The 22,488-nt window shown below is 37.4% G+C and overlaps 1 protein-coding gene across 17 annotated transcripts in view; it reads left to right on the top strand.

The window, feature by feature from the left end:
* The window catches only part of LOC128264036 (calcium/calmodulin-dependent protein kinase kinase 1), a 97,108-nt gene that overhangs the window by 18,773 nt on the left and 55,847 nt on the right, over positions 1-22,488 (top strand). For 8 of the 17 annotated variants that reach the window (XM_052999325.1, XM_052999335.1, XM_052999326.1 and 5 more), the window contains one exon: positions 20,848-21,558. The exons of 1 other annotated variant lie outside the window; for it this stretch is intronic. In XM_052999325.1, the coding sequence (XP_052855285.1) occupies positions 21,196-21,558 (363 nt within the window). In that variant the 5' untranslated portion in view covers positions 20,848-21,195. Of the gene's footprint in view, positions 1-9,722; positions 14,499-18,646; positions 18,666-20,847; positions 21,559-22,488 lie in introns of those variants that run through there. 8 more of the 17 variants (XM_052999334.1, XM_052999332.1, XM_052999331.1 and 5 more) reach the window with 2 other exon arrangements.

Raw genomic sequence — 22,488 nt, forward strand, 5'->3', positions numbered from 1 at the left:
AAGTTTGTCGCTCAGCACAGGAAATAAATCGAACAGGGCTCCTTTTAATCATCTCACGCAGTTCCTTTGGCTGTCGGCTTCTTCCTATCGATACGGAGGTTTTCGCGGTAGATTATCTTCGCTGACCGACTTTCCGAAACCAGAGGCAAAGCTCACGTCTTAGTTTCAAGTTCGCCACTCACTAGCTACGGCTGCCTCTTAGCTTTGGAGTTTCGAGAGTTTCGAAACCGAGCGTATGCAATAGCCACCTGAAATTATTATTTCACTTGCAATCGATTGCACACAAATCTGCAGCAGCCTTGAAAAATTAAAAAAAAATTAAAATTAAAATAAAGTGTAGCATTTATTGTGAGCAGACGTATATTTAATTGCTCTCTGGTTAAAGTTGTCCATATCGATATTTTATTCGGATAAAACACCTTAACGGATAAAACAGTATATTCAACAAAAGAACTGTTTAAAGTTATTTTTCACAGCCGCTGTGTGTTTTGTTTTTGTTTTGCGGGTTCTACTTCTATCAAACATCAAACCCACACAGTGCACTATGGGCCAAACGACTACTTTTTGTGACATTAATTAATAACTTAAAAACGAACAAAGAAAACGGGTTTTGTTTTTTAAATTTAGTCTATGATACAAAAAGCAAGGTTTTATAAAAAAAATGGGCGAGGTAACGCCCCTTTTTTAAGTTTTTTTTTTTTTTTTTTCATAATACTAAACAAAAAAACATTTTTTTTTATTCAGAAGTTAATGTTAAAAAATACACGATTGGAAAAAAAATGGGCGTGGTCTTACCTTTTTGTTAGGATACAACAGGTTTTTTTCTTTTGGGAGAAGTTATTTTCAGAGCAAACGCAGTAGTTGTATTAAAATTGTTTAAAAAACTCTGAAATAAAGAAATCTATAATTTCGTTTTATTAAAGCTGCACTTGCAGCTTGAACTAGTTATCTAGCATTGCCCGCCTGCAGGGATGCTATTTCTGTCGCTTCGTTTCCTTAGCCAAGAAGAATGCCTTTGGCTGAAAAAAATTTAGTTTCTTTTGCACTTTGCCCCCTTCTGAGTTATATTGTAGCAAAGGCTTTGACTTTTTTTTTAACAAAATTGCCTCATCTTGCTTGGAGCAAGGACAACGTATTAACGCTTTCAAAAATTCGAAGATGGCAATCTCCTTTGCACTCTTTGTCGCCTCTGCTTTCCATATGTTAAAAAACTAGTAGTTTGCAAATTTGAGGTTAGAACTTAAAAAGTTTATTTTCAGAAAAAGTGCGCAAAAGTGCACTTTTATACCAACAGAATAAAAAAGTAATTGAATAATCTACAACATGTAACAAGTTTAAGAGTTTGAAAGTGCTTGTATCACTTTGTAGCTCTATTTAAAAATAACAAATCACTACAAGCTTTTATATTTTTTGGGGTTATAACTTACACAAAATAACAGGGACGTCACAATCGATAACTACAATTCACGTTTAGAAACACATATTACAAACCACTATTGTTGGACTGCATGCCAAAAAATTGCACTTGAATTGGTTTTTTTGCTCCTATTTTAGTGTTAAATTTGGAAGAAAAATTTACGACTTAACAGCGCTCGCTTCAAGTTGCACAAACAGCTGACTTTGACAGCTGATAGCTTAACAGTAATGCGCTCTGTTAAAATTTTGTGCTTGCAACATTTAAGATTAGACTTTTAAAAAATGGGTTTTGGCCAAAAAATGTGGTCGTTGGCCCCATAGTTCAGTGCACAGGTCCCCAAACACTCACACAGTTTAGTTTCCAAGTGCACTCTTAAAATCCACACTTCAATAACTGAAAAACTAAATCTACATGCAAAACAAAAATATAAACGCGTTACAAAACAAACATATAAACACGTTACAAAACAATCATATAAACACGTTTCAAAACAAAAATATAAAACAAAATAATGTTACTACGGAGCAACCGAACAAAGCGCACCCGTAATAATGCTGGGCTTGCCAGTGAACGCCTTTCGGACGCCCCTCGCCACAACTGTTGGAGCTCCTTAAACCAACCAAATCGCGACACATGTCCATGAAGCGGAAAAACGCATCCTCTACAGTATCGAGAAGCGGATGGACATGATCGCCGCAGATGTCAAGGAGATGGGCTCACGAATCGTAGGCCTAGAACGCAAAGTACTTGATCTTCGCTCTGAACAAGATAAATTGGGTGAGCCGGTCGACCAGCTGAATCAGGAAATAGCTGACTTGCATGCACTGGGTGAAAAAATATGGGGGCTAGAAGCGAAGCAGTCTGCCGAAAACATTGCAATCAGCTCTTGCGATGTGTGTATTTGGACGGGGAAAACTTACGAGCTCTGTACCACAAACTGTGCTTTAATCTCCAGCTGACACCGCCGCCACGTAAGCGATACATTTTTCGCGCCCGTAAAACACAAAACACGCACGTTGACCCGGTGATTATTATCAAATTGAACAAGAAAGGAAGCAAATTTCGGCAAGCCGAAGTTTATATACCCTTGCAGCTATTGCAAAAATTAAATAGCAGCTATTGCAAAAATTAAATAATCTCGAATACATTAAAATTATGATTTACTTGCGTATATGTTTAAAAACATTGAAGCTATGTTGATTTGCAGGTTAATTATTCGGTAGTTCCTATGGCAGCTATATGAAATCGTTTTCCGATTTCAATAAAAATGAAAGCGTACTTCTGTACTATCAAATTGTTTATAAATCAAAAAGAATTAAAAAAAAAAATTACAAAATAGAAAAGTTACATTTAAAAAAAATTTTACATATTTTTATAGTTTTCAAGAAAACTATATGAAATAGTCGTCCGCTTTTGATGACATTTAAATATTTAACAATTACTATATGTCGAAGAACTAAAAAAAAAAATTAAAAAACAGCATAATTTTTTTTATTTCGTTTTCCGGTTGTTTCTATGGGAGCTATATAATATAGTCGTCAGATTTTGCTAAAATTTAAACCGTAATTCTGAAATATTTAACCATTACTATGTCGAAGAACTTTTTTTCCGATTGTTCCTATGGGAGCTATATGCTATAGAAAGACAATAGAAATAGAAAGACAACTTTTGGGAAAGTTTCATGCAGATAGCTTTAAAACGGAGAGACTAGTTTGCGTAGAATCGGACGTACAGATGGACGAACAGACGTACGGACAGACGGATATGGCTAGATCGATTCTCCTAGTGATGCTGATCAAGAATATATATACTTTATAGGGTCGGAAATGTCTACTTCACTGCGTTGCAAACTTCTGACTGAAATTATAATACCATCTGCAAGGGTATAAAAACGTCCGGAAGAAGATATCACTGTTTACATAAATTGGGTTGTACCGGCGCGAGAGAAAAAGTCAGCTCTCGGATCAGACGCTGCAGTATACATCAACGAGCAGCTCTCTAAAGAGAATTACAAAATATTTAAAGATGCAATGCAAATGAAGACGCGTCGTCTCCTCTCTGCTGGTTTTATACGTTGCGGTCTTGTGCATGTCCGTTGCGATGGAAAAGTGGGCGTTCACTGCGTCGGGAGGATAGAAGAGCTTTCTTTGATGTACGCCGATCCTCTCACCACCTCTTCAAATGCTGCTATTACTCAAGCTTTGGTGGGGAGAAAGACCACCTCATCTGCAGATGATAGCTTTCTCTCTTAATTACTTTGAATGCACTCTCTTCGAATCTCTAGTTAAGATATCTTTATTATTATTAAATATGTATTAGCTTTTATTGTTTTTAAAAAACGTTTTTGGTATTCTAAAAATTGAGCTTGCTAGTCTTAAGTATCAAAAGGTCGGGTACAACAGGTGGTTCCATAACTGGTAGCTTGATAAAAGTAATAAGCAATTTCAAAAATGGTTTAAAAGTTACTCATATCAACGCACAAAGCTTATTAAGAAAAATTGATGAACTTAGGTTAATTTTTATTCAGTCAAATGTGAATGTCTTATGTTTGTCAGAAACCTGGCTTACATCTGATATGTGCGACTCGTGAACTATGTGTGATGGCTATAATGTGTATCGTGCTGATCGTGTTAGTCATGCTGGCGGTGTCGCGATCTATGTCAATAACAATCTTAAATGTAAAATGAAGTCGAAATATTCAAAAGATAGTCCACTAGAACTTTTACTGGTAGAAATATCTGGCATAAATAATACGAAAACAGTACAATAACATACGATTTCGTCATTGATTCCATTGAGGACTTATCAGCTTTTTATGTTGACATTATCCTTGCAGGTGACTTCAATAGCAACCTCTGAAAGGAAAATAATCTACTTGATGATCTTGATACCCTTTTTGACCTTTTCCTCATAATTGACCCAAACAAGATTTTACTTTATAACCAGATTTTAGTACCAGCTTTCTCAAAACATGACCTTATATTTCTTACTTATGACCTTAATTTAGACTATACAACTCATTCTTTTAAATATAAGGACTATACAAATTTTGACTATCGAGCTCTGGAACTAGAATTAAATGTATGTGACTGGTCTGCTATTTATCGTAACAACAATGTTGATTGTCAATTAAATGTTTCGAATAGTAACATAAAGATCCTAGTTCTTAACTTCTAGTTTAACTTCTTTACATACTTCTTTTTTTCCGACGGTATGGAAAAGACCAAAAATAATTCCGATACGAAAGGCCAACAATATCTATTGACCAATTTCCATCCTACCTTTTCTTTCCAAAGTTATTAGAAGGAATATAATGTTATCTGTAATTGAGAAATGGGCAAAAGAAAATGGCTTGGGGATAAACCCAAAATAATCTAAATGCATATTCATCGGCAAAAGACCCGTTGTTACTTTAACTTTACATAATTTATTTATAAACAATAACCTATTGAACACGTATTACACGCAGTAAATTTGGGAATTACATTCAGTAACACATTGTCTAGGAGCAAGCACATAGGAACAGTAACCGGGCGAACATATGGCGTGCTACGTAAACATTCCGATATAAAATTATTCCCGCCAGAAGCAACAAAGCTGTTAATCGCCAAAGCCGTCTTCGTTTCTACACTATTCTACGATTTTGAAATATTTGGTCGTTGCGACTCGCGAGATATGAGCAAACTAACATTAGAATTTAATTCAATTGTTCGTTATGTGTTTAATTTAAATAGATTTGACCATGTATCGTCCGATTTTGATGAAATTTAAACCGTAATTCTGAAATATTAAATCATTACTATATATCTAAGAACTAAAAAAAAATTTAAAAAAAAAACAGCAAAGTTATAATTTTTTTTTATTTTTTTTCCGATTGTTCCTATGGGAGCTATATGCTATAGTCGTCCGATCCGGCTCGTTCCGACTTATATACTACCTGCAATAGAAAGACAACTTTTGGGAAAGTTTCATGCAGATAGCTTTAAAACTGAGAGACTAGTTTGCGTAGAAACGGACGGACAGACGGACGGACATGGCTAGATCGACTCGCCTAGTGATGCTGATCAAGAATATATACTTTATAGGGTCGGAGATGTCTCCTTCACTGCGTTGCAAACTTCTGACTGAAATTATAATACCCTCTGCAAAAGTATAATTATAACTTTGCTGTTTTTAAATTTTTTTTTTAGCTCTTCGATATACAGTAATGGTTAAATATTTCAGAATTACGGTTTAAATTTAATCAAAATCGGACGACTATATCATATAGCTCCCATAGGAACACTTGGAAAAAAAATACAAAAAAAAATATTACTTTGCTGTTTTTTATTTTTTTTTTTTTGGTTCTTCGACATATAGTAATGGTTAAATATTTTAGAATTATGTTTTAAATTTTATCAAAATCGGGCGACTATATCATATAGCTCCCATAGAAATAATAAAAAAATATAAAAAACTATCTAATAATTGAGCTGCAAATCATCATAGCTTCAATGTTTTTAGATATATACGCAAGTAAATCATAATTTTAATGTTTTCAAAAATATTTAATTCTTGCAATAGCTGCAAGGGTATATAAACTTCGGCTTGCCGAAGTTTGCTTCCCTTCTTGTTTCTATAATAGAAATGAATTTTGAATGAATGTCAATACATGTAAAAAATTTACGTAGGTCAATAAAATAATAGTCAATAACAATTTATCACGAATATTTTGGGTTTCAGGAGTCTTTTCAAAAGGGAGTGAAATTTTTCTGTGTTCTGCTTTGCATAAATTACAAACCTCGCATTTATTTATAATGTTTTGAAAAAGTTTTTGTGCGTCTGGGAAATAACATTTAGTTTTAATGCCTTGATGTATCGTCTTTTCATGTATTTCTAATATATTTTCGTGGAAGTCTGCTTATGTGGGCAAGTTTGGAAGTATAACTGAAGCTATCATTAATTTTGTAAGAGTGTTTGGTTTAATTAAGTCCTTATAAGCTCGTTGAAAGACAGCAAAGTCTCCGTCATTATTTATGAACATAACAAAATAATGTCCACATATGAATTTTATAATTATATCTTTTGCTAAACGGTCAGTCATGTCACTGTAAATTATTTTGTTAATAGTTTTGTTGAAGTAGTGAGTAAGTTCGTTAGTGTCTTGATTTCTTTTTTCAAATATTAGTTGGTGATTAAAACGTTAATAGGTCGTTCAGTTATCTATATGCAATTACCATTATCTTCTTGTGCACTATGCACTGTTGCTACTGTAGTTTCTAATTCATCATCATTTTGAAAAACTTCTTCAATTTTTTAATCTTTAGTTTCCTTTTTTGTAATTCTTGATAAAGCATCTGCTACGTGATTCTCTTTTCCTTTAATGTATTGTATTTCGTAATCAAACTCTCTAAGTTTTATTTTCCAACGTTGTAACTTCATATCAGGTTCTTTTATGTTATGTAACCAAACAAGCGGTTTATGGTCTGAGCATATTTTAAAACTTCTTCTGAAAAGATAGGGGCGGAAATATTTGGTTGCCCAAACTATAGCAAGTAATTCTTTTTCAAAAGCTGCGTAATTTAACTCATGTTCATTTAAAGTTCTATTGGCGAAAAAAATAGGCTTACCTTCTTGTGTTAAAACAGCACCTAATGCATAATTGCTTGCATTTGTAGTTAAATCAATTTTTTTTTTTGAAATCCGGATATGTGAGAATTGGGTCGTTACGTATTAAAGATTTTAATTTTTCAAATGCTTCGTTATAACTGAGATCTTTAACATTTATTTTGGTTCCTTTCTTTTAACAAAGAGTCATTGGTTTTGCGATTTTTGCGAAGTCTTTTATAAATTTGCGATAAAATCCGCAAAGGCCTTAAAACAATTTAATTTGTTTCGGAGAGTTTGGAATCTTGAATAGCTTGAATTTTATTTGGATTTGCCTTGATTCCTTCAAATTAAGTTTCTCGTTTCATAAACTCACATTTATCTAATTGTTGTTTAAGATTTGATCTGCGAAGACGTTCGAATATCGAAGAGATTGCACAGATGTTGAAAATATGACAATATCGTCCAAATACACAAGATAATGGGTACCTATTATGTCTTATAATATATTATTCAACGCTGTATCGAATACTGTATCTAATACTGCTACTGTATCTAATATATAATAATTTTGACTTAATTTCCATTAAGTTATCGTTCCTTGTAGCTAAATCTATATGACATTCTTTTATAATCGACCAACGCCTGAAGATTCTGGTTATTTTAACCACAATTAACAAACTTCCCGATATGGATTAGTTGGTAGTTCTAGGAGATTTTAATTTACCTAAAAATACGTGATTAACAGAAAAAAAATTAAATGTCTTACTACCTATGGCATATGACTTAACTGATGGCTTGCTTGACATATCTTTTTTCCAAATAAACCACGTTTAAAACATATTTAATCGCTGTGCTTTGTAACAAAACCTGAAGCCGTGCTTCTGTCCAGAGTAGATCCACTTCACTATTTTCTCGGTATGAAAATCGACACGGGTACTGTTATAGAAGAGGAAATCAGAAATGTATGCTAAGCGATTACATTGTTTTCGCAATGCAGTCTTTTTGAGGCTAAATAATTTTATATTTGTCTTTGATTGGTCCGATCTCTACTTATGCAATACAATCTGCAATAAAATGTTTTTTTAATTCTTGTGTTCCGTGGTACTATTCGTCTATCTCCAACAAATTACCTTGGTTTAGCTAACAACTGAAACTCCTAAGAAGTGTGAAGTCCACACTTTATAATAAACCGGCTGTTTATACCCTGTTTTTTATACCCTTGCAGAGGGTATTACAATTTCAGTCAGAAGTTTGCAACGCAGTAAAGGAGACATCTCCGACCCTATAAAGTATATATATTCTTGATCAGCATCACTAGGAGAGTCGATCTAGCCATGTCCGTCTGTCCGTCCGTCTGTCCGTCTGTCAGTCCGTCTGTCCGTCCGTTTCTACGCAAACTAGTCTCTCAGTTTTAAAGCTATCTGAATGATACTATCCCAAAAGTTGTCTTTCTATTGCAGGTAGTATAGAAGTCGGAACGAGCCGAATCGGCCGACTATAGCATATAGCTCACATAGGAACAATGGGAAAAATAAATAAAAAAAATTATAACTTTGCTGTTTTTAAATTTTTTTTTTAGCTCTTCGATATACAGTAATGGTTAAATATTTCAGAATTACGGTTTAAATTTAATCAAAATCGGACGACTATATCATATAGCTCCCATAGGAACAATCGGAAAAATAAAAAAAAAATTATAACTTTGCTGATTTTTAATTTTTTTTTAGATCTTCGACATATAGTAATGGTTAAATATTTCAGAATAACGTTTTAAATTTCATCAAAATCGGACGACTATATCATATAGCTCCCATAGAAATAATAAAAATCTATAAAATAACTATGTAATAATTGAGCTGCAAATCATCACAGCTTCAATGTATTTAAACATAAACATAAACATAAACATTAACATAAACAAGTAAAACATAATTTTAATGTTTTAAAGAATATTTAGTTTTTGCATTAGCTGCAAGGGTATATAAACTTCGGCTTGCCTAAGTTTGCTTCCTTTTTTGGTTTTTTAGATTTTTAGGTGCTCGGTTGAGATTCACTGAGTTTATAAAAACTATTAAAACCGTTGTAGGGCGCAGTTCTCGCAGGACCCTAAGTAGTTTTATAACTTTGTTAACACTAAGCGTAAACCTAATACTTATCTTTCTTTGCTTTACTTTGCAACTAAAGATCAGGCAATACCCGAATTATTTGCCTAGTTATTTCAAACGACTTATTTTACCTCAACACATTCAACGCATACTTTTTCCTACACAGTTTCTGTTCCACCTTAAACTACAGTTCTCTGCTATTAGATATTCAACCTGTTTATTTGCCATGGACCGAGTGCGGAATCTCTGTGCAAACCCTTCTTAAATTATTCCCTAATTTCCACATATTTGGGAGAGTCTTTACAAGAATATAACCAAATACTGGATTCAAAGAATGTTGTCGGCTATTCCAAACATTTTTGAAATATTACGACTCCACATTTGCAGACCTTTGTAAATCAGTTAATTCTCCGCGTCAACACGGGCTTTTGAAACGGAGGTCAACCACCACTAGCCTATTGGAGTACACTTCATTTGTGATAAAGGGCTTTGCTCCTGAACGCTTGCATCTAATTAAATCAACTTATAATTTTGGCGTAATTTGACATCGCTTATATCCTTATATTTTAAGAAGAACTTTTCTCTTATATTTTATGTATTCACTTTTCTAGTGTTGGCAACGCCGCAACTATAGCGTCTCGTTGAGAAATTCAATTCAGTACCAGATAGGCTACGCAACTGGAAAGAATAAAATCATACAGTCCACGAAGCCCCGCTTGTCTTATTCCTGAACATATTGTTAGTCCATCGTACCAGATTCTTGGACAGTTAGTGAAGTGCTTTGGAACTCAGGGTAATTGGTTGCAATGGATCAATTAAAAGCACTAGTGAAGAGCCGTGCCAGGCTCAAGGTCAACATTACACGCACACTGGCATGTTTTGAACAAACGGAGTCTACTGCGCAGTCGGAGTACACTACACGTATGGAACTGCCGCAGGCAGTTTCACGAGAATGTGGAAGGTAATGTTGATCCGGAGATCGACAACGCGACCTACGAATCCAAATTTCTAAGGGCAAACGCACTACTCATGGAGAAAAGTAATGCTCTACAACCGAGTAAATCTGCAGGCATGGGAAGTGGAAGCAACGTGCTTCATTCAAACAGTGACGTCATCGTAAACTTGCTGCAACAAAACCAACAACTATTCGAGCGGCTAGCAATAAATCGGGAAGTATTAAACATGAAGCTGTATGAAGGTGCTGACGCATTCGGTATCGGGTCTGGCAGCACAGAGCGAATTGCCCAAAATTCAAATCAAGCGGTTTTCTGGCAACTACACAGACAACTACAAGATATTTATGAGAGCACAATTCATAACAAGCAGCATCTGTCCAACACTCAGATAATTCGTCACTTGAAAACACTTCTTGTAGGTGGAGCTTCCAACTTAGTGCGACTCCTGGCAATTACTGATACGGCTTATAGCACTGCCTGGGATCGTCTCAAGGAAAGGTACAATCATCCTCGGCACATTGTTTATTCATTTTTGGAGCAATTTTTGAGCTTGCCAACTACCACTAAAATTGATGCAACAACCTTACGCAAGGTGTCTGACGGAGCAAACGAAATTGTTCGAGGGCTGGATGAAGTGAATCAAACAGAACGAGACTGCTGGATCATCTATCTGGCACTGGAGAAACTTGACGCTGACACTCGGCGCAGGTGGATTGAGCGCATTATGGACACGGACTCACCCACTCTTGAGGAATTCTTCAAGTTTCTAGATTCCCGCTGCGAGGAACTAGAGCTGAGTAAACGGGAGCTTGCGGCTGTAGGCAAATCAGCAATGTATGGCGAAAAGCCCAGAAGGGTCACACAATCGATGGTTGCAGTTGAAGGCAATAGCTGCACCAAATGTAATTTTACAGGGCACACTTTGTATGGCTGTCAGCAGTTTTTGGGTCCGTCTGGCGTTCAAAGACGTGAAGGAGAAATCATTATGCTTCAACTGTTTGAGTCCTGGACATGGGGTCAGAAAGTGCAAGTCAACATACAAATGCAAGCAATGCAGACATCATCACTCCCTTCTCCATATACATGGTAATCAACAAACTGTTGGAAATCTTGCCCAAATAGAAGGAAAAAACGAGCACAACACGATTGATCAGGACACTTCCGTCACAACAAGTCACTTGGCCCAAGGAGCGGGCACACCAGCGGTTGTAGGTGCACCAGGCACTGTAGTATTCTCAAAGGAAAATGGAATCAAGTGAAGCATACTACCCACTGCCATGGTGTATGTTCAGAACGCGAACAGAGACATTTTAACATGCCGAATCTTATTGGACACCGGCTCCGAGCTTTCTTATGTTTCCGAACGTTGCATCCAGGCTTTAGAATTTGCACGATCTTCATTTCGCATATTGGTTACAGGAAACACATCGGTGAAAGCAACACCACAAGGGGATGCAGCAAACTCCATATTAAGTCGCGTATATCGGATGATAACTTGGTTGTCAACGCTCACGTGCTGGGAATAATCACTTCTTCGCTAGAAAGACAAAACATCGACGCATCGTCACTGGAGGTATTCAAGAATCTCCAGCTGGCAGATACACACTTCAACGCAAACGCACCAGTGCAAACTCTTTTGGTCAGTGAACACGTTTGGTCCTTATTTACTGTTAGAAAGCTGTACAACAACAAGGGCGATCTAATCGCAATTTCATCGGTCTTCGGCTGGCATGGCAGCCCATCCAAGCAACGCTATTGCACTAACTACAACAATGGACATTGACGCATCGCTTCAGAAGTTTTGGGAACTGGAAAACATTCAAATAGCACCAAATCGGAACCGGAGTATCAACAAGTCGAGAAGCACTTTCTTATCACTCACCATCGCAACGAGAACGGAAAGTATATCGTGGAACTTCCATTCAACACACCGAACCCTGAATTTGGAGGTGCTCTTCAATAAGCGCTCAAACGTCTTAAATCTGTGGAGCGACGATAACAACAGAACGAGCAGCTGAGTACACAGTACGTATACTTTAAAGGGGAATACATCAATCTTTGACACATGAGAGAAGTACCGCCAGACGAAATTGCTTCCTAGTATCCAGCGCGATCTATTTGCTGTAAATAGAAAATTATGTGACGAGAGAACCCAAACGATCATGTCAAGTATTTCCAATTATGCACAGTGACTTACGGAACTTCAAGCGCACCATTTCTGGCAATTCGCGTACTGGAGCAACTGGCTGTCAATCATCAACAGCAAACGCTGCGAAAATCCTGCTGGATGATTTTTACGCTGATGACGTTTTTACTGGTTCGAATAGCGAGGATGAACTATTACGAAACCGAAACGACTTGATTGAGCTGATGTCTTGCGCTAATCTTGAGCTCGGTAAATGGGTATCTAATACTCCCTGCATACGAGCGATCGACTCCAAGGGCACTACTCAACCGTGGCCAGTTTAAGCTCTTGGGCTAGCTGCAAATCCCAACTGTACAAAGAGACAAGTCTTGTCGGTCGTGTCAAGGATATTTGATCCTTCTGGACTTTTGGCACCCATCGTGATTCAATTAAAAATATTGTTTCAAATGCTCTGACTTCTCAATCTGGATTGGGATGATCAACAGCCAAGCAAACTGGCAGACAATTGGTTAAAATGGCGAGCAGATCTAGACATTCTTCAGAAATTCCAATTTCCAACATTGAATTCCACGGATTTTCCGACGCATCAACAAGGGCCTACGCTGCTGTTGTCTACAGCAGGATGGTTAAAAAGGATTGCTCATTTTCGGTGTCAATAGTGGCTGCAAAAACCACTAAAACAACAATCGCTGTCGCGCCTGGAACTTTGCGCTGCACTTCTTCTGAGGCAACTTATATGCTCGATCATTATGGATTGCGACACAAACAGATTACCGTTTTTGCCTGGACGGACTCATAGTGCATAGTTCTCTCCTGGCTTTCGTATGCACCGGCTCAGCTTAAGACATTTGTTGGGAACAGGACCTCGGAAATCTTAAAAATCATTCCTATGCAAGCCTGGCGTCACGTGGACTCCAAATCATACCCTGTGCATCCAGGGGTCTGATGGCTGCAGATCTGATGGACTTTAATTTGTGGAGGAATGGACCTGAGTGGCTATGGGACCAAGAGTATTACTCGGCAAAGCTGAACGACTCACGATTTGGTTTATTTATATCAGACAAACGCATTCAAGGAGAAGTCAAAAGCACCTGTTTGGCTACAATTGCTGATCCAAGTTCATTGCATCCACTCGATGAACTCGTCGTTCGAGTGTCTTCTTGGCTAATGCTCATTCACATTATCGGCTCTTTATACGATTTGTCCAGCGCGTACGAAATCCAACTTGACGAGCACAATTTTCTGAGAGTTGGCGGACGTCTGCACCACTCGCAGCTACCAACAGAGGCCAAACACTCAGTTTTGCTACCAAAAGCTCATCGCATTTCGAAGCTAATACTTGAGCACGAGCATCGAGTAAACATGCACCCTGGCGTTTTCTCACTCTTCGTTATTGTTCGCAAAAATTCTGAATATTTGGAGCACGTAATCTAATAAGGAAAATTACACATGATTGCTTGTCTTGCTCACATCAGCAAATGGCGGGCTTACCAAGCGTGCGTATAACTTAACACTTCCATTTTCTAACACTGGTTGCGATTATGCAGGACCAGTTCTCCTAAAGATGCCAAATTACGCAAGCCGCAGATAAGCAAGGGCTTCATATGCCTTTATGTTTGGTTGGTCACCTCGGCCATACATTGGAACTCGTTACGGATCTGACCACAGGAACGTTTTTGGCAGCTTTGCGGCGCTTCATATCATAACGTGGAAAGACAACGGAACGAATTGCAAGAACTGCTATCATCACAACAGCATCAGGACATTGTCACCAGCACCCTTACGGATGATGGAATCCAATGGGTATTCATTCCTCCGAGAGCAGCTCACTGGGGAGGGAAGTGGGAATCCGCAAGTATATGTGTAAAACTGCATCTTCACAGAATCATCGGGAATTCTACGCTCACCTTTGAGCAGATGCGCACCTTGCTCACACAAATCAGTGCAGTGATAAACTCATGCCCCTTATGCTACACACCGGACACAGAAGCTAACTCCTCTCTAGCGGATCCTGATATAAAGCATATTCTAGTGGGTCGATGTGGATACTGGCAAACCATTCAAACTTTGTATCAAGGCTTCTGGAAAAAGTGGCATCAGGAGTACCTGATTACTCTACAACAGCGCCCAAAGTGGGCCACGTCAACACCCAACATATCGATTGATGATGTTGAATTGCTTTATGAGTCTAATACACAACCAGCAGCATGGCATATCGCAAGGATTATTGAAACCTATCGAGATATTTTATTTTATTTTATATACATGACTGCGATATATGTAAATCATTTTACTGCTACCACTAATTTGAATTTGTAAACAAAAATAAAATGTATGCTGAAATATTATAAAATATATTATAACATATAATATTCTTATTTTTATCATAACCCAATAGTAAATACGCCCATATTTTTAGGGTACCAAGTTTGAAAAGTGGCAAAAGACAAAATATTCTTGATGCGCCGAAATTAAATAAACGCACACATGCTCCCGTGTATGAGAATGCATGATCACGCATTCATACAAAGACCAATTCAAGCACCGGGCAACCTTCTTTAAAATGCGCCTCTTTGCGACTGAACGACTGAACTCGTGCAGTGAGTGCGCGAGCATAAAAATGAGAATAAGAATGAGAGAGCAAAAAACCCGAAAGCACACGAAGCGCCGGGGCCTGCTGCTGAGAGCCCGTGGGGCCTCCCACTATCAAATTTTTGTGTCCAAATTCGTTGTATGAAATGACCAGTCTGTATGTTGCATGGTAAGTGCTTTAGTAAAGCATTCTACATTCGACTAAATCACTTACTTTTGGTTCGGAAACTCGAACTGTTAGTGTTTTCAGTTGATTTAAGTTATCTGAGTGGCAGAACTCAAAGGGTCCTCTTTAAAAATGCCACTTATAATCCTCTCCGTGTTTCTTCCGGCGTTCCACAGAGATCCATCTCGGCCCGCTACTCTCTACTTCATTTTTAACGACCCCTTCTTAGTTATAAGTCATTCTCGCGTACTTATGAACGCAGGTGATGTTGAATTATTTTTGCAGTACGAGGATATTTCCTGCCATAAAGTCTTTCAATACGATTTAAGTCACTTTCAAAACTGGTGCCGGGTTAATTTACTTCATTTAAAAGCCTTTAAGTATAAGATGATGGCTTTTTATCTTGTCAAATTGTTCTCGAGGTGAATACTCTTTGGATAGAAGTGCTGTTGTAAACGATCTGGTCGTCCTTCTCGACCCAAAACTAAAGTTTTCCCATCAAATTTCGTACATCGTAAATAAAGCTAGGGGTGTGCTTGGTTTTATTTAAAATGGTCTGAAGTACGGGTTTCCCGTCTGGAGGAATGGAATACATATTGACCGCATTGAATCAGTACAAAAAACTTTTTAGTCTTTGCCTAACGGTGCCTCAACTGTGATGCAAATCTTATATTACTTATATTACTTATGTTATTAATAAATTCACGTTTTTACAAGTTCTGCTGATGTCGTGATCTCTATACAAGTGTGTTTGTTTTTTGGCAGCCGAAGTGTATCGAACTTTTATTATTTATTTATGTGTAAAGGTAGGGTATAGGTATAGGTATATATAGGTTCGCTTTGAAAAACTTCCAAGTAGAGCAGGGCTTCGTTTTGATCCTTATCCTTCTAAATTGTTGTTTCGTGATCTTGTTTTTTCGACCATCTCTTGCTGCTTGTATTTTTAAAATTATCATGAATCCTTGACTGGACTGTGTTCAGTGCTGCTTCCTATGTAGCGAGAACCTCAGCCTAAAAAACGATTCGACTCTGTTATCCAGCTTTCAGCGAAAATTAAAGACACCATAGTCCATCTTGGAGCCGTCGGCGTAGAGTGATACCTCATCTCGTCGTGTCACCCATTCTATCTTCAAATCTTCTCTTCTAGGAAATGTCGTTGTGAACTCGTATTCAAGCCTTAACTTCGTTGTCATGTAGTCCGTTTTGCCCTCTGCCAGAGAGTTAATGTCCTCTGGGACCGCACTTTGTGCTGCCGTGTTCCTTATGAACAGTTTCATCGGCATACTGGACATTGTGTTCAGTGCGGCCGCTGGGCATGATCCTAACGCCCGTGTAGCTACTGCGCAGGCTGATCTCTGTATTCTTGTCAGTTTTGTGATTACCATACTAGGGCCTCCCATGTCAGAATTGGAATTATTATTCTTGGGTGTATACCTCAGTATTTTCCAAACATTTTCCGAATTGTTCTTTTTCAATGAGAGCTTCGAGTTTAGTATGACTCCTAGATATTTAGTTTTTTCTGGGTGTCTTGTATTCCGGGATCTTGTTCTTAGCTTGGTTTTTTTTTGTAGATAATTCGTAATCCGCAGCTTTTAGCCCATTCGTTGAGTCGGTTGAGGGGCCTGTGATTATTCCACTAAAAACATCTGGGAATGGTCCCAGCAGTACTACGTCATCTGCGTAAGCTATTACCTTTACTCCTCCGCTATTGAGTTTTCACAGTATGTTGTTCATGTTGAGTAGCCAGAGCAGTGGCGATAGGACCCACCCTGAGGTGAGCATATCTTCACAAAGCGTGTGAGGTAAGTGCCACTCAGTTAGGCTGTTATCGTTTTGGTTTCGGCCTTCACATTGTTGAACGCACCTTCTATATCTAAAATTTTGGCCATCATGGGTTGTTTAAAACGTAGCAACTTTTCCTTATGACGTACTACCTCGTGCAGTGCCGTCTCTGTTGATCTGCCCTTTCGGTATGCGTTCTGTGCGTCCGGAAAATGCTGTTGTTCCGTATTATGTCGGATATGAATATCGATTATTGTCCCCAGTGTTTTAATTATGAAGGTGGTAAGGCTAATTGGAATATAACCCTTTACCAGAATGTGACCTTTTTTTCCTAATTTTGGTATGTATACAACCTTAGCTTTCCTCAATGAAATCGGTATATGTGTTTGACACATGCCTCGTATATTGCTTGCAGCCACTTACTAAGGCTATATTTTGTAGTTTATAGCATTGCTGGGATAATGCCGTCTGGCTTCGGGAAGGGAGTCAATTGCCCATATAATTATTTTGAAAGTTATAATAAGCCTCGCCTTTGCTAGAATCCTACTTATTCTAGACGTGTCTTTTGTACCATTAAGCGACTTGCAGTTATTCGTCCAAGAGTTTTTCTTGGAGATACCGCTTTTTTGTATTCTCTTAGTGCTTCCTTATATGTCTTGTTAGCATAGGTGATGCTGTACATTTTTCGTGCTTGCTTCCTGAGAGTATATAGTTCTTTGGTTAGGTCCTCTACCTCCTTGTCGAGTCCTGTCATAGAGGACTGTACCGTTATCTTCCTGTTTTTTACTTTCGAATGGACAATCTTACCGAACTTGTCCTAGTTTGTTCTACGAGGGTTACGTTTTGGCTCCAACTGACTAAATAAAATCGCTACTTCGAAAAATATATACCTGGGATCAGAAAAATAATGTAGTTGGGACACTATCCATTTATCGACCTTATATTTGCTAAATTCCGCCTGTAGAGTGAGATGTATCACATTTTCCTATCCCTGAAAATTCCTAGTGCTTGGGATTACAAAGGCGTAATCCCTAGTGTTGCCTTCATTACAGATGTTGATGTTACGGCATATTATGTTATCAAAAAGAGCTCACCCATTTCGTTGGTTTCAGAGCCACCCCACAGTGTATGCTTAGGATTTGCGTCGCACCCGACCACTAGGGTCGTCTTGGTTTCTTAAGCCCATCGTATCAGGCTGATGACAGGCTCAGGGCCATTCATCATGGGCCATGTAGTCTAAGGATACCGAAAGCGCCGTTCCATCCGCCACTACGAATCTTGCGACTGCTAGATCCGTTTTTTCCAGCTGCGGTAGGTAGCGCTGGTTAAGCAGGAAAAGGCAAAGCTGGCTCGACTTCATTTTCATCTCCACTTTTAGAATCGCCCAATCTGCAGTGTACACCTCTGGGTTTTGAGCCTTCAGAAGCGACAACACCCAAATGCGTGCTTGTGGTCTCCTCTGAATCTCCCTGGCGTGGACGATCCTAATTCTGAGGCCCTCCCATGCATCCTGGCAATACACTCCGCCAGGAAAGTCCTCGAGAACGAGTCATCATACTTGGTAGCCCGATGCCCTCTGACCATGTCTGACGAGTCGAAGGAGGGACGAAACGGCTGCTAGCCTTTCGGCTATCAGGTCGGCTATCTTGACGTCAATCTCCTTCCCCTTCTCGGACATCAGGCGTCCGTCGCCGTGAAGGTCATGCAAGTGCCATCGCTAGCCAGTCTCTGTCTACGTCGCTGAACTTCTTCTTTACGAAGGAGGTAGGCCTCGATCTTCCTTGAGCTTCTTTTGCTCGCTTTGGCGCGCTGACTTCGTGGGAGCGACCCCTCTTGGCGTGCTCTGTTTTATGGGCCTTCGGTCGCGTCTTTAGGTACTCCTTGCGGAGATCGAGGCAAGGGTGAACGCAAGGTACACGAAAAAATCAAAGTTTGTGAACAACGTTTCTTATAAGGCTTTCGCATAAGTGTGTAACTTGAACTACCTTTATATTTATATATATTTTTTTTTATTTGTGATTGGACCTTTGAATTATCTTTAGCGCACAGTTATTTACATTAAATTTTTTCTCAGTGTTCAAAATATTACACATACAGTATTTTCGTTGGTTAGTCGCCAATTACTAGATTTGAGGTTCTTGTTGTTGGGATAGCCTACAAACTCTTAAGTGGCAGGTGTAGTACCGGACAGATTGCTACCGTCTTGTCTTCCTTTTAGTAGACGATTAGGTAGAGAGAAACTTGCCTCTGTTAAGGCGCGATAACACAATTCAAGTAATAATTTGACGGCTTAGCCCGAGCTTAAATTTTAGCAGTTTATTCTAACTTTGTCAACCTCTAGAAACATGTATGAAAAAGTTGATAAATGTTATATTTCAAGTATAGAAAAGCTATCCACGACCGAAATCGGTTAAGCAGAACTGGAGAAAAAAATTAAATAAGCATGAAATCAGGTGAAAAACGTTTTTTTTTTAATCAGGAATTAATATGTTAAACAATTAAAAAAAACACCGCAGTAATCATTTTTAAAATTAATTTTTCGACTGTTCTAATGGGAAAAGTCCGTTATAGATAAGATATAGTCGTCCGTTCCATCTTGGTCCGACTTATTCCGATTTATTACCTGTACTAGAAAGGTAACACATTGTGGTACTGCGAATCATTCATTATTAAGTCAACTATTGCGATAATGTACTCTAGCTGTTAAATATATAACAGTCTTTTCATCAGTGGACCAATTCGTAATCGGTATATTAAAATCACCTTAAACTATTAACTGATTTTTGTAAGACAGTTGTTTAAAAATGGACTGTTAAACCGTTGCCTTAGCTTCGACCCTTTTACTACTAAATGTTGCGGCCAAAAGTCGCAAGAGCACTGCGAAGAGCTCGTTTGGACAGTAATCTTGAAAGATGAAATTTCCCTACTGAATTTTTCCACCTTCACATAAACGTGATCGACTTTACTTTTGTCTTGTTTATAAGATAGCACATCAGAAGATGTTTGAGAAGGGGAAAGCCGAGAAACAAATATTGGTTTCTTGAGTGGAACCACAAAAAAGGGTTTTGGAACTGCAAACCGAGTATCTGCAGAACTAACTTAAGCCAGTATTTCGAAAACAATATCCCCTCTTAATATTTTTTGACTGCTGATCTGCGGGAGCGTTCTAAAACAGAACAGAAACACAAATGTTTAAAATTTTTTCTTAGTATTTGTAACTAAACAGGTAGTTTTCACTGGCGAAGCGAGAGAAACTAAACTTAAGGTACGAAAAAACAACTGCGATAAGCTAATGAAACTTTATAAAGCTAAATCTTATTGAAATAAGGATTTTACCACAAACAACAACTGGCAACAGAAGGTTACATACATACTTGTTTATTCATTTGCAATTAATTTTTTTAATTGACCATCTTAACGGCTTTGTTGCTTCGTTTTATAATTTCGGCTCGTCTGTGGTTGATAGGCTCTGCCATGTGATCCTGTGAATCCCCCGGCGCTTACGTTGCTTGAACAAGTTTTAATTTTTTTTTTTACTTTACAGTTTTATTTTTCACTTTAACGTTATTAGTGGGTTTTGGCTATATTCCTGTGTGATGTTCCAGAAAGCCTTGAGCGCCTAACTCAATGAAATCAAAACTGGAAACGACATTTTTTGATAATGTCAGATTATGAATAGAAGTGCAGAAGGCTTCATACTTTAATAATGATACATTAATTATAAATACAATTAAAATCCACAGACATATTTTTTAATGAGTAAAAGCACTTGTAATAATTAAAGCCAAAATTATAATTTGAAAAATATTTAAACTTACAAACTAATGAATGTAGTTTTATAATAAATTGTTTGAGTGATCTATTAACAGCTTTCTATTTCGTATGGCGTTTTGAAAAAAAAAACAAATCGTGTGTTTTTATTTTTTTTTTTCCAAGTAGGTGTTAGCTTGTACGGTAATGCCTTGCGCTGACAATTAATATATAAACATTATTTTGTAAACTTACTGAACATGTAGTAAGTGTAAGAACTAATAATCAAAGTCCAAGTTTAATTGGAATATAATTTATTTATAAAATTTGTTTGTTGTTTCCAGGCGAAAATAATATCACACGATAAATAACGCAAGATGAAAGTAAATAAAAAGCACGATCGTTTTCTTGAAAACTTTATAATTAAAAAATGGAAGCCATAGTACCATCAAATGATCACAATATAAGCAAAAAAAATCAAGCAGCAAGGATCATTGAAAGAATTCGCTAAGCTCAATAATGATGACGCTAGCTACTTTTGTTTACCTGTGCGAGTAAAAGATTGAGATTGACATGAGAATTTAAAACTTTTTATCTTCCAATGTACAAAAAATCGTTACCAAAAAATTTTGTGTGAGCTTACCATCCATGACAACGATGTGCCAAGTGATCAAATTCCAAGTTTTCAATTAATGACAAACATACACGAAAATTATTTAACTAATATTCAAGTGAGTTTATTAGAAATGTCAGACTCCGTGTCAAAGAATTCAAAAAATATTACAAATTGCTTAAGTTTGGATAAAGACCGTGAAATATCTTCAAGCAACATTTCTTGTGCACCAAATCAACATGACACAGGATCTAGACTTCAGTCAATGGAAATTCGACCTATATATCCGAATGTACCGTATAGCCCCTACAGTAGTCCTTTTGGAAGTCCTCAAACCAATCGACGTCGCCCGGCTTTTCGAGAGTCCAGAAGAATATCAATAGAAAAATCGGGAAGTTTTCATCAATTAAACCAATATAAATTAATGGAACAAATCGGTCAGGTAAATATTTGATTCTAATTTTCTAACTAATTTTCATATTCGTATTAAGCCAAAGCGTGTGGATAGGACAAAATGTATCATTCTCTAAAAGTTTTCAGCTGTTTGATATAGTCGTACGATTTTGAACAAACACAAAACCGTATAAAGCGCTTTTATCTCGAGTTCAATGCATATACAAACAGTGGCTCACAGCTTATTTGATGCAGAGCCTATTTAAAAATGTATTCGGCTGTAACTTTTGAACGTAAAGAATTATGTTAAAAATTTTATGGCTAATAATATCTAGTGTTATAAATGAAAATAGTTAATTTCATTAAAATTGTTAAATTTATTTTATAATTTATTTAAAAAAAATAATAGATAATTTCTGGTCACAGCTTATTTGATGCAAGCTCAATACTGCATTTTACAGTTGCTTAAGTTTTTTTTTGTCCTCGCACATAAATTGAGAAGTGTGAATTAGTCCTACAACATTTCAAAAATGGAGTCTCCCAACGCGGAATTGCCAAAATTGTGGATTTAAGTCCGTCTACTGTTCAGCATATAATTGAGCGCTACGTACACGAAAATCGAGTCGAAAATAAGGTCAGAAACGCACCGAATAAGATTTTCAACGCTTACGACGAGCGCTTAATAGAGAGGAAAATTAAAGAAAACCTCAGGCTGTCAGCACCAAAACTTACTGAGCAGATTCACCAAGACTTTGGCAAGTCATGTTGCCCAGAAACTATGTTTAAAAATCACGTAGTTTCTTTTTATTTATTCTACCACTCCGCCTTCGTCATCCTATCCCGGCCGTTCCGACTTATATACCACAATAGATTGGAGTGATTTTGTCAGATTTTTCTAACATCAATAATGGGCTTATGACACAACATTGTTGGCCTCATTTATTGCTCGTTTATTTTTTTTACTATGCGATTTTACGTA

This window comes from Drosophila gunungcola, unplaced genomic scaffold, assembly GCF_025200985.1.
Source record: "Drosophila gunungcola strain Sukarami unplaced genomic scaffold, Dgunungcola_SK_2 000053F, whole genome shotgun sequence".
NCBI classification, from domain to species: domain Eukaryota; kingdom Metazoa; phylum Arthropoda; class Insecta; order Diptera; family Drosophilidae; genus Drosophila; species Drosophila gunungcola.